The sequence below is a fragment of the Tuber melanosporum genome, assembly GCF_000151645.1.
Source record: "Tuber melanosporum whole genome shotgun sequence assembly, scaffold_68, strain Mel28".
Classification (NCBI taxonomy): domain Eukaryota; kingdom Fungi; phylum Ascomycota; class Pezizomycetes; order Pezizales; family Tuberaceae; genus Tuber; species Tuber melanosporum.
The window spans coordinates 534,492-546,622 of record NW_003299115.1 but is presented as its reverse complement, the minus strand read 5'-3'; the positions used below and the strand labels follow the sequence as shown (position 1 = coordinate 546,622).

The following is a 12,131-nucleotide window of genomic DNA, read 5'->3' as shown; positions in this document are numbered from 1 at the left end:
AACGAAGGCATCAACCTACCGGAGAACCGAAGCCACCTTGTGATGCACCATATCACACACATTATCGCCGCACCGTAGTAGTCTTGTATCACCACTGCTTTGCTGCCTCCTCGCAGTACCAGAGACCGGCGTCACATTTGTCACGGTAAGAGTGTCTTGGTGACAAAGGCGACTATTTACGCGTTACAGGCTGGATTCCAGATGGGGTTCCGATTTATCACGTATGAACAAGTCCAAACAGAGTTATTGTAATGCCACCTGTGGTACTATGCTAGTATTGCACCAACAATCAACCATCATACGATACCGTACCTGACTGTTACCCCGTGCTGTGCCGGTACAGTACAGGACAGCAGGTGTTGCCCTGCGAATAAAGTGTGACTGAGGCTCTCATCTATTAAGAAACCAGCCCTTCCGACTCGCTCCTGCAGCCTCACCTCACAGGCAGCAGAATTATTCCCAGCAAGCACAGCCGCTCCCGCGCCGCTGAAACATTAATCCCCCCATCGTTCCTATGACCACCATCACAGGCAACTGCACGATACTTTAACCTAGTTTCTGTCGATAGCATCTATAGGCGTTTACGAACGCACATACAACAACCCCCCCCTCCCCCCCCTAAAGAGCTCTATCGAACGGAACCACACTCACACTTGGCCCCCCTACCGGCGCATCCTAAAAACAACCGCTTCCTCAATCGCTAATGTGGCGAGATAGAACAAACCTGTGCGTTGCTTCCTTTTCTGTTCCCTTCCATCCCTCTTCCCTCCAACCAATCAACCCAAACTAACCCTCGAACTGACAAACTAACTGACACCGCCACTTCAGCTACATCTCCTATCGCCAATCCTACTCCCACCGCCCCGCAAAACGCCCCCGCTTCGCTTCCAGCGCCTTCCACGCGGACGAAGAACGCCGAGGCTTAATCTCCTCCGGTAGTGGCCTCGGCGGCGATGCAGACGACAACTTTAGCAGCAACGGCGATGCGGTAATAGAGATGGACCTGCTCCCGCCCCGGTGGGCGGACGTGTCCGACGAGGTGAGCGAACTGCTAGCAGACATTTCGCGGAAGTCTTCGAAGCTGGACAAGTTACACTCGAAGCATGTGCTCCCAGGGTTCGACGATAACAGGTCGGCAGAGGAGGGGGAGATCGAGAGGTTGACGGGAGAGATCACGAACGGGTTCCATAAGTGCCAGAAGAAGATCCGGAGGATCGAGGGGATGATTGGTGGGGAGGGGGGCTCGAAAGGGGAGGAAACCATGGGCAGGAATATCCAAATCAGCCTTGCGACGAAGGTTCAAGAGGCCAGCACCTCTTTTAGGAAGAAACAGTCGGCATATCTAAAGAGTACCATACCCCCAATTCGAACCTCCGCTTCGGGGGGGTTTGACCAAGTTATCCCATGCTAACGAAAGGACGATAGAGCTCCGCGGTCTCAGCGGTATGGCCACCCCCCTCGACCGGACCGGATCTCCAAACCCCTTCTATCAAGACTCCGACCCAACGGCCGACATCTCCTTCAGTCAATCCGCCCTGCAGCAAAGCGCAACACTAACCTCCAACGATGCCTCCATAATGCAGCGCGAGCGGGAAATAACCGATATCGCGAAGGGCATCATCGAGCTCGCCGACATCTTCAAAGAGCTGCAAACCATGGTCATAGACCAGGGCACCATGCTCGACCGCATAGACTACAATGTCGAGCAAATGAGTGTGCACGTTAAGGCCGCGGATAAGGAGATGACTGTTGTATGCTCCACCATCCTTTGCAAATCACTGCGGAGAGGAGATACTAATGGCTATAGGCCTCGACCTACCAACGAAGAACCACAAAGCGGAAAATAATACTCCTATTAATAATCCTCATAATCGGCTTCATCATCATATTAGCTATAAAGCCCAAGCGCAGCTCGATCCCTAAACCACCCCCAGACCCGAACGCGCCCAGGCCCCCTAGGATCCCGATGAAAGATGATCCGCCCAGCCATCGTATTCTTCGCCACCGCCGCCGCCTTAGCCGGAGGTTCTAGTTCCTCTAAGCATATTAGGTCCTATATCGGGCCATAAGGGGGAGAGGCCAGGGCGGCGCGGTACAATATTTTATGTGTGAACTTAACTTTTTCCTCACCTTCTCATAATTACCCTTTGCCATATTTTCACTTTTTTTGTGTTATCGCTGGCCCTTGTGGGTATTTGGGCTACGGGGTTGATCACGAATGGGCCAAGGATGGACGGTTGAGTAGGGGGTTCGGAGTCGGAGTAGTAATTTCCTGAATGAATTTTTTTCTTCGCTCTGCAACGGCTCACGGGGCGTCACTCGCGTTGACTCGACTTCGATCTTGCTGGAAAAAAAAAATAGAACTACTGATATGATAACTGCTAGAGGAGTATTTTGTATTTTATGATATGATACATGCGAACTCGCTAATACTTTTATCTTTTTCATACTTTAATTTTGTTTTTATTGGAGGAAGGGAGAGAAAAAAACGAGGAAACTGAAGCCCTATTTGGTATGCTACTTTTTCAGTATTAGTTTTGACAATCAAAACCTTTTATCCAAGAGCTGTTTTTTTTTTTTGTATTTGTATTTAAAAATACCCTCGGAACTAATGACGACTTCATTGTATAAATACTTAAATATATTGTTGTAAGAAACATTGAGTATGGTTCCGGCAGTCTGTACACAACACCTTGACTGTTGCATTGGGGACACCTTGGAAACTGGTGCTTGCAACAAAGAATTAGGGCATGTTTAGATTAGGTTGCAGTTATGATAGGTTAATTTTAATTTTAATTTTATAATTTATTAAACTTAGAACTAGTATGATATTAGATAATGCAATATAAGAGAAGAGAAATTCAAATAAAAAATTGGGTAAAGAAAGACAGGTAATATTACCAATTTTTAGGCTCTGTTCAGCTGGTTACAATATAAATGTATCAGGATAAAAGTTGTAAATGGCATATATCCTAAAATAAGTTTATAACTTATTATATTTCAGAAATGTATTATAAGAACCTGAAAAATTTAACCTGAGACAAAGAGGTTAAAGTAAGAGAAGGTAAATAAAAAATTAGGCCCTGTTTGGCGCGCAATCATATAAAAAAATGCTATTTTTCCTGAACGTAGCATATATCCTATTATAAAAAAATGCCATTTTTCATAAATATTAGTGTTTGGCAAGCCTTTTACAATTATTTTAGGGCTTGAAAAACTAGTATTGTGACTGTCTTTAGTCAGAGGTAACTAATTGTCAACACACAAAATTAGCAGATCTTGATAGATATTGGTAGCTTTCTTATCAAACCGAGCTTCAACCTCCTCTACAATTGCTATTACAAACTCCAACAACCTCTTACCATTCATCCTCATGTCATTACCTTTGTGCTCTATTTTGAAAATAGTTGATTGGGGAAATAGATTTTAAAAAAGGGGCAGTTCTGGGGAAAGTCAAATTGATAAAGTCAATAGAGAGGCCTTGTTTAAGAGAATTCAGTCAATCTTTATTTTATCATAATATTATTATAGTATTACATAGTATGTATCTAGGTAGTAAATGCTAAACCAAAATTTTTTCTAAACTCTTATCTCTAATATTATACTCTCAACCCCAAAATAAATCTATAAAAATTCATTATGAAAATACTCTGTTTTAATTTGCGCACCAAACACACCCCTCTTTATTTATAAATATATGATGAAAAAATACCATTTAAGTCAGAAAAATGGCATTTTTCTTGTGTGCCAAATAGGGCCTTGCTCAAATCTGGAAATCTAGTTCAAAGCTGTTACTGTGGATTACCAAACAATACCTATAGTATATAAACAATATACTATAATTTAAACTAAAAATTACATCTAAATATAGTATAATTATAGATTATTATAATTATACAAATATATATATATATATAGAATGTGTTATTAGGGTTATTAAAGGTATGGCCTGACTTAGTTCATCTTGTCTATAAATATCCTCTCATGCTCTTTTATTTCTTTCTTTTTCAACACTGATCCAATACATACCACCTACATCAAATTCTGCTCTTCCTGTTAAGGCAAAAACCTCTTTACTTTAAATCCTTCAATAAATTCTCTCAAACATTTACAATGTTTTTTCCTACTTGTCTTACAGTTTCAGTCCTTCTTACTACCTTTCTGATTGTCGCCCAAGTTCTTGCAACCCCCCTGGCTATTCCAGATGAGACTAATGTTGATTCCACATCAACTGAGCATTTCACTGGCAAATTTCAAGTTCAACCTCCTACTGAACTTGATGCCAATGTATACCACCGTCTTGAAAATGGAACTTCTATTGTTATCTCCTCTACTGATAAACCAATGGCAAATTATGTTGACTGTGATACTACCGATGGTTCCCCTAAAGTCTGGGATGTCCTGGAGGGTGCAAGACGCCTTGAAGAACTTGGAGCAAGGTTGTGTATTCAAACCAACCCTGGTGGATCACACTGTACAACAAGTATGAGTGTTGGGACTGCACAGATTGCCGTTTGTGGTAAATTCTGGAACTATGTTACTTGTGACACTTTGGGTTGGGCAGCAAGGCAGATTGTTGCTGCTTGTAGGTGGAAGGACTATGCTGGTGGAAAGTATATTTGGAATGGGGACTTTAAGGCAATTGTGTATTAGATGGGTAGTTAGAGATACTACTGGTATGGTGGGGGAATGGAAAATTGATCTACTCTTTGCTCCTTACAAATTTGAACATGACTGTGACTATTGATTCCAGATATTCCCAATTATTAAACCTGAGATATCTGTCACCTACAATATCTTCTATTTTCTGTATTACTATCCTTGTGGTTATTTACTCCTAATTTCCTATGCGTTTCTGTAGGCTCTCGTACTCGGATAGTACTTCTCGAAAGGTCTGTCGGAGTCTTGGGAGAAGTAGTAGTATCTGGTAAGCAAGTAACCCCTTCCCCTTACCCATGTACAGCATTAGTAGCTAGCTTTATGATCTAAATAATCTAACCTAATCAATTCACGGCCACCTTCTCATACTTCCTATGCACTTATTCCATTTTTCTTTATCCTTGTCCAATCTGGTTGAGGGCTGATAGAGTCATTACTACTTTAGTAATTGACTTGCCCGGTTCCGCTTCCTCGTGACGTCCCGCTTCAATGTTGGGCACGTTTACCTTCGACCAAGCCGGAGGTTGTTAGCTGAGATTCTGTTTTTGCCTGTCATACTTTCCCCTTCCTATCTTGATTCCTTCCGGGAATACCTCATTATTGCCGGGCCCAAGGTGTTAGGACTGAAGGGCGAAAGAGATCCGATTAGACGGGTTATCAGGCCAAACTTTTGAGATAAGTTGTATCGTATCATACATAATAAGCAAATACCGATTGGTGTCTTCTATCGCTTCGTTTTGCATTATGGACTACGGTATACACCGTATATATCATACTATACAGCCGTTGTCTACTCGTACCTCCCCTCCCATCCTTCCTCACCGCCCTCTTTCGCCTCGCACCCGACCACGCCAAAACTCTAGAACGCCACATCCCCCCGGTCTCACTGCATAACATAAACACCCCCCCTTCACCCCCTTCACATCCACCTACCAATATCCTATCCTATACGGGAGCAAAGGAAACACTCAGAATACATTAAAGATATATTTCTATTTTCATTCCTATTTTTTTACTCTCCCCTCCGTGCGCACCCTGAAGTGTCTTTCTACGGAGCTTCCTTCGAATACAAGAGTAGCAAAATTACCCGCTTCAATAGATACCCTGGGTGAGGTATTGGAATTGATCGTACTGTTCGTTGTGTTAGCGCTGGCTTCCTAGGGGGAAGGGTAATGGGAGAGGAGGGAGAGGTGATACCATCCGCGTAAAATAACTTCCTAGGGACTTTTGTATCAAGACATCATCGACGAAGGTTTCCGCCTCAGCTTCACTGAGTTGTAACTGGAACCTTTGCCGCAGGTGGTTTGTCGCGTACTCTGCGCCGGAAGCGAAGCAGGGCATTCGGGATTCTTTGCCCATCAGCTCGACAAGGAGGACGATGTTGTCTGCCGACTTCCGCAGGGCTAGATGAAAAAGTCTATTAGACTGGGCAGCCCTTGTGTTGGTGCGCGGGGGGGGGGGGTCTGGGAGTTACCTTGAAAAGCCTGCTTGCACAATGCTCTGAATTTGGCGAATTCAGCCGACTGGGCACCACCGAGGACATCGACATACTCCTGGGTGAGCTTGAACGGAGCAGACTCGAAGCCTACGGAGCCAGGGGAATTGGACAGCATGAAACCGAAGTCGATGTGAATGATGTCTGCGATTGGGTTTAAGCATCCCGCGTGGGTATGTGGGGAGTATCCGACTTACGGCCCTGATTGTCTATTAAGACATTACCATTATGTCGATCCTTCAACTGCAGAATATAGCATATTATGCTGTACGCTGCCAGTGACTGTGTGAATGCGCCTACTGCTGTTTTATACGTATCTGACTCAGGTTCGCCAAATGTCTTTCGAGAATTAGTCGATGCCGAACAACGTCTGCAGAGCACAACCTACTTTCACGAAATGGTCCTTAAGAGACGCAATTCGCCCCCGAGGGTTCTTCATAGAGGTTATGGATGCTATGGTGAGACTCCGTTTCAGGGAGTGAAGAGAAGTTCCGTTTGTAATGGTCTCAATTAACCCCGACGACTGCCGAGAGTCAACACGAGATGAACATGGGAAGAGTCGTAAATATGTGTGTATTCGGGCAAACCTACCTCTCCGGTAACAAGAATTCGCATTCTTTTTATCCATACAGGCACATCGGCCTTCTCCCAAATTTTGCCACATACGTGAATAAGTTGGCATGCGAATGCCTCTTGCCTCAGGTCGGCACCTGTCTTCACAATTACGCTTAATAGATCCCAATTCTTACACCAACCATATGGAGAAGATTTCCGGATTCGCTCCCGCTTTGCGCTCCACTCCTCTCCAAAGGTTGCTGCGCTAGGATCATCTCTGTCTGCTTTGCGCTCGACACCTGAAGTTTTCTGATCGTTCTCCATACGGGCAGCACCAGCACCAGCATTCAGATTGGCAGTTGTGTCCTCTACTTCTTCCACATTTTCTGTGGTCAGAGGAGCTGCGGTATTCGCCATAATAGTATCAAATGTTGAGAGAGGTGCAGTTGCCTCGAAAAAGAAGCTCTGCTCCTCCAGGGTTTGCATACTGGCAATAATTTTAGCCTTAATAGCTGCCACCTCATTCTTCGGCGTTTTGGAACTGCTGGCATCTAGCTGGGCCAGCATTTGGGCGGCAGTTCGCATATGTGTCGCAAGAGCCGACAAGTCAGGCTGCTCACCGCCTGATCGGGCGAGAGAGTAGGAAGCTGACTTCTTCCCCGGCGCAGGGCTTCCAGTGCGGCTTGACGAGGAAAGCTCAGAAGACCGAGGAGTTACTATTGATGATGCCGTTGATAAAGTTGTTGCACCACTAGAGAGTCGGGGCAGATGCGATGGGGCTACCGTGGAAGCGATGGATTGGTCGGAGCTGCTGGCTCGAGGGGTAACAAAGTCGTATGGGTCGTCTATTATCGATGACGTTCCAATATCACCTTTAGATGGCTCGAAAACGCTATCAGATTCACCCTCACTGTTACTCCCCCGATAATGACCAGGAGGGGGATCGGTCAAATCAAATATCCTCTTCTTTCCTCCACCCTCAGATAATAGTACTCCCAATAGTCTCTGGTTCTCCTCTTTTTCAGGATCAAAGTCAAAGTCGTCCCGCAGTACCTCTATCATCAGCAGATAGGGAACTCTTTCTGCACTGTTTAAGACAGTAGCTTCGGCCGGGTTGATCCTGACCACTCGATGGTGTCCAGTCGTCGTGCCACCCTCAATCACAGTTGCCGGGCAAATCACCGGAATATCAACCTCTGAAGGCAAGTCATTGTTCAGCAAAGCAAGTTCCGCACGTAGAGCACTTAATCGCGCAGGCTTAGGTACCAAAACCAGCCTGTTAGATATATCCTCCAATGCAGACAAGAATTGCGTCTCGTTCCTGAAGTAATTGGCCCTAAGCATGTGAACCTTCTGCGAGGTTGACAAAAGTGAAGGCGTTAGTGGCCTATCCTTCCCTACCCGACGACGATTTGTCCCGGATCTCGATTCGGTGACCGTTGCACTTCGTTGCATCCGGAGGTCCGGTAGCGAGGAAGAGCTTTGGGGTATATGGGGAACATCCAAACTCCCAGACTTTGACGGCCTCCTGGACAACGAAAACGACCGAGCTTCAGCTTTTGAGGGGCCTGCATTAGCTTGCTGAGGGTTCGGTGATTTGGGGCGTGAGGCCGGCTTGGAAGACCCCTCGACACCCTCCGAACTCTGGCTTCGCGGCACTCGTTCTTTTTTGGGCCGGGAGTTAGTTCTAGAGGCAACAGTCTTGCTCCTAGCGAGTCTCGGAACCTCTGATATCGAGCCGGGGGGATTCCTATGTTTCCGTGCCTGGGCTACAGCGAGAGGACCTGCGAACCTTGGTAGTATGGGCGCGGCGACACTCCCGAGGATCAGGCTGGCTAACAGAGTAACCGGAAGGACATTTTCTTTTAACCGTTCTCGTTTCCTGATCTCCTCTCCACCAAAAACGATATGCTGTACCTTGTTGTAAATGCGCCTGCATATCTACAACATGACAATGTTAGGCGGCTCTGCGCGGGCTCCTTTCTCATGCTTCTGTGCTTCCATACCTTAAAAGCGTTCGACTGTGGATTCCCGGAAAGGTCATGAAGATGTGTTTGGAAAAGCCAGAATATCTGTAGGTATCCATTAGATACCTATGCACCACCCAGAAGATTCACGGGGGGGAGAAAGCTATACCAAGAGAGCTCCATGCGCTGATCGTTCACACAGTTCGAAAATGAATTCCTCCAAAGCCACAGACTCCGTGTCCTCTATGCTTACGAGTAAATGACATAGTTGCGGTAGGAAGAATTCAATCTCCGGATAGCTGAACTCTCGAAGTTTTGTACAGAGAAAGTGGTGGACTCCTATCTGTTTGGCGTACCGGCTGTGACCCGTGCTCTCTTGTCAGTGGAGGAAGGTTCATATGACAAAAGTTCCAGGGGATTGCTTCATACGCGAGATATGCCACAGCAAGAAAGGGGTCGTCACTGAAGTGCTCGGAAGTGATCCATCTGTAGAGCAATTGTGACATTTTCCTTGCCCTAGGGTCTCCGTTCAAGAGATATGCGAAAAGGTTCGTTCAGAATAGCTGTCGGGACACCTCCTAGGAGCTCGCTAGCAGACACCGGGGGAGATGTGGAGAAAGAAGCTGAAGTGAGAAGCGGGAGCAGTCAATAACTCGGGAACAGGCGATCCTAAGTATATTTGTAAGGACCGATGATAGAGTTGAACATTATTGTAAGAAAATCGGAGCGAGGGGTGGTGATGCTGTGTCACCCCCGAATCGTTGGTTTCTCCTGAGGGTGAGCACACTAAGTGGCGGCTTAGGGAGTTCCAAGAACCGCCGGTGTTCTTACAGTAAGATAAAGTATTCGATGCCCGGAGAGGGAGAATCGGATGCAGCCGAATTACTGTAATTAATTACCGAGAAACCCACCGTCCCCTACAGTGTACTATTGTACGAGTACTGTACAGTACCTGTTGTGCTGGCATTTTATCTACACAAAAAATTCATGCAGGTATGCACGATGGGTACAGTGCAACTTCAAGAATCCATAAGGATACCTCTGGCTCCTAGGACAAGACAGTGTGCCGGTTAAGCATGTGGGATATAATACTTACGGCATGCGGTTAATGAAGTTTTTAATCTGCGGTATGCGTATATACAGTACGAGTGCCATGGGTGAAGTCTTCGCACACACTACTTTGTGACCTCACCAATTTTTAACATTTTTTTGCTGGTAAGCCACTTTGGTGTGTGCGAAGACTTCACCCATGGCACTTGTACTAGTACCTATTACATGAGCAAGAACATCTCGTACGATCCTGCGAATCGAGAGACCAGATTTTTCAACGGTAAAGCGTGATAAAAAAATTTTCAAAAAATGACAACGGCACCGTGACCCTTCCCGATCCATTATACACTTCGATATTCTAAGTCCAACCCACGCTTTGTGAAGCTTGCAAATTTAATATAAAAATCAAATAAAACCCCCCCCCAACTACCAAGGTCCTACGCCCTTAGAACGGGAGAGAAGTATCATACGGTGAGAAGCCCCAAACATATGCATCACGTGTGCAATAAAGTCCCCGCAATGTCACTTGAAATCCTCCGCAAGCCTCTGCCCCGTTCCTTTTCATGAGCTCCAAGGAACAAAACAGCAAAAGGCCATGCATGTAAATTCTCATCCTCGCGGCAGACAACGCTCCCGACCCCACTAAGCCTCTTGGCTAAAGCTTTTATGCTCTCATAAAATATCTCCTCTGAACCGAAGTAAAAGTGAACCCCCCGTACCGGCATTGCCTTTCTCCACCACGAAATATCCATGCAAAAGCCAGGCGAAACCATCGGATTCCATAGTTTCTCAGAACCAGCGTATAATCGCCCATACTCATGCAACCGGGATACCGAGAGAAAGTCTGAGGGTGCGTCTCGGTTCAGCTTTGACACTATGTGCGTCCATGGGGAAATAAGCGCAGCGAAAGAAGGCTTCTTCTGAGGACACCTGTTCCCCACGTGAAGTAATAGGCTGAGTATGAGGGCACCTCCCGCACTATCCCCACTAACGACAACTTTCCCGGGGTCGCCTGTGATAGAGAGGACATGGTTATATCCAGAAATTATCTCCTGAAGCTGAACCGGGTACCTTTTGTCCGGAACAAGCGTGTATTCCACGGCGAATATCGCAGGGTTAGAGAAGCCAGATTCCTTCAAAATCGAAACCCACGAAATGAGGAATTCGAGGTAGAAGTAGCACGTTCCCATAGCGAAGCCTCCACCGTGGCAGTAATAAACCACCACATCCGGCTTCTTGATATCATCCTCCACTATCCAAATACCCTTCATGGCACCTTTATTCTAGTAAGAGAGCAAGATATCAACAGCCGGTTTATTTTTATTTATTTTTTCGAGATCCGAGATCACTGGAATGACCCACCAAGTTGATTTCCCTCCATAATGGCCTGTGTCTGAGGTGCCAAATGTAGCCATGCCTGAACATTCTAAATCTCAGGAATGGCAGAGCAACTCCTTTCGTGAAGAATACACGACCGATTCTAGTGGGCACGTATGTAAAGCCATACCTCATGCAAGCTACGACAAGTGCTTGGAAGAGTGTGCTCCGTCGTGTAAATGCAGATTGTCGATTATGTTTTGTGAGATAGCGCTCCTTTATTATATCAGTTGGCATTCTCCAACCTAAGATAGAAATTAACTTAGATCTCTCTGTGTTTGTTCAAACCCCAGCTCGTGTCAACTTACATAGAAATGGGAGTGCTTGAATCGCGCAAATGACAGTTCCGTAGATCCCCACATCGCGCAATAATCGCCATGTAAGGAATACCACGAAAACGAGTATATCGAGCCATGAGACTTGACCCAGTAACATATCGCTATGAGATTTTGAGGGTCTGAAAGGTGAGGAGTTGCAGTTGAAGAAGGCACCCAGACCCTTGGACGCTTCGTCATCCACAAAAGCAATTCACTCAGGAGTGTCTACAAGTACCGGTGCTCGTACAATACCGTAGCCTTACGATCCGGTCTCGGTCAAATCAGCGACAGCTCTGGTAAGTAACATTCCCAACAAACCAAACACCGTAGTCTATTCAACACCATCACAATACGGTATCCCCTTTAGCCCCGAGTGGAAATATCGGAGTCTGGATCGAGGTTTCCTTTGAGACAACCCCAACCACGTAGGATAACCGAAAGGACCCCCAACACAACACAATTTTTTTTCCTTTTTCCTCCTTCACTTGGTTATTGGTATCAGATGTGTAACCAATGCGCTTTCCGGGGAAGAAAGGAAAAAGGAAATAAACCGCTCTTCGGAGAATCATAGAGTAGAAATTCTTTGCCGGATTGACGTAGGGAAGAGGGTGATGAATTCGGATGGGCGGCCTACTTTCGTGCTCGAGTACCGTAAAATCCCTTTCGATTCGGTATCGCTGTGATCTGCAGTGGAAGCTGAAAGCAGTTAGT

At 45.9% G+C, this 12,131-nt stretch overlaps 4 protein-coding genes; 1 reads left to right on the top strand and 3 right to left on the bottom strand.

The window, feature by feature from the left end:
* The window catches only part of GSTUM_00010274001 (uncharacterized protein), a gene marked incomplete at both ends in the record, with an annotated part of 969 nt that extends 958 nt beyond the window's left edge, over positions 1 to 11 (bottom strand). Inside the window, one exon of the mRNA XM_002841183.1 lies at positions 1 to 11. This exon is cut by the window's left edge and continues 432 nt beyond it. Coding sequence (XP_002841229.1) covers positions 1 to 11 — 11 coding nt within the window.
* A 426-nt stretch (positions 12 to 437) lies between these two features.
* GSTUM_00010273001 (uncharacterized protein) lies at positions 438 to 2,632 on the top strand. XM_002841182.2 has 4 exons: positions 438 to 726; positions 829 to 1,349; positions 1,426 to 1,751; positions 1,808 to 2,632. The coding sequence occupies exons 1-4, from the start codon at positions 704 to 706 to the stop codon at positions 2,030 to 2,032; spliced, it is 1,095 nt and encodes a 364-aa protein (XP_002841228.1). The 5' UTR covers positions 438 to 703; the 3' UTR covers positions 2,033 to 2,632.
* A 3,014-nt stretch (positions 2,633 to 5,646) lies between these two features.
* On the bottom strand, positions 5,647 to 9,182 carry GSTUM_00010272001 (uncharacterized protein; the record flags this gene model as incomplete). XM_002841181.2 has 12 exons in its annotated part: positions 5,647 to 5,790; positions 5,857 to 6,062; positions 6,134 to 6,298; positions 6,352 to 6,493; positions 6,543 to 6,677; positions 6,746 to 6,952; positions 7,082 to 7,095; positions 7,198 to 7,524; positions 7,615 to 8,650; positions 8,716 to 8,781; positions 8,846 to 9,035; positions 9,106 to 9,182. 12 exons carry the CDS (start codon positions 9,180 to 9,182, stop codon positions 5,752 to 5,754), a joined length of 2,604 nt encoding a protein of 867 aa, XP_002841227.1. The 3' UTR covers positions 5,647 to 5,751.
* A 1,038-nt stretch (positions 9,183 to 10,220) lies between these two features.
* On the bottom strand, positions 10,221 to 11,538 carry GSTUM_00010271001 (uncharacterized protein; the record flags this gene model as incomplete). Its single annotated transcript, XM_002841180.1, has 3 exons — positions 10,221 to 11,009; positions 11,089 to 11,348; positions 11,412 to 11,538. The coding sequence occupies 3 exons, from the start codon at positions 11,536 to 11,538 to the stop codon at positions 10,221 to 10,223; spliced, it is 1,176 nt and encodes a 391-aa protein (XP_002841226.1).
* Positions 11,539 to 12,131: the final 593 nt, after the last annotated feature.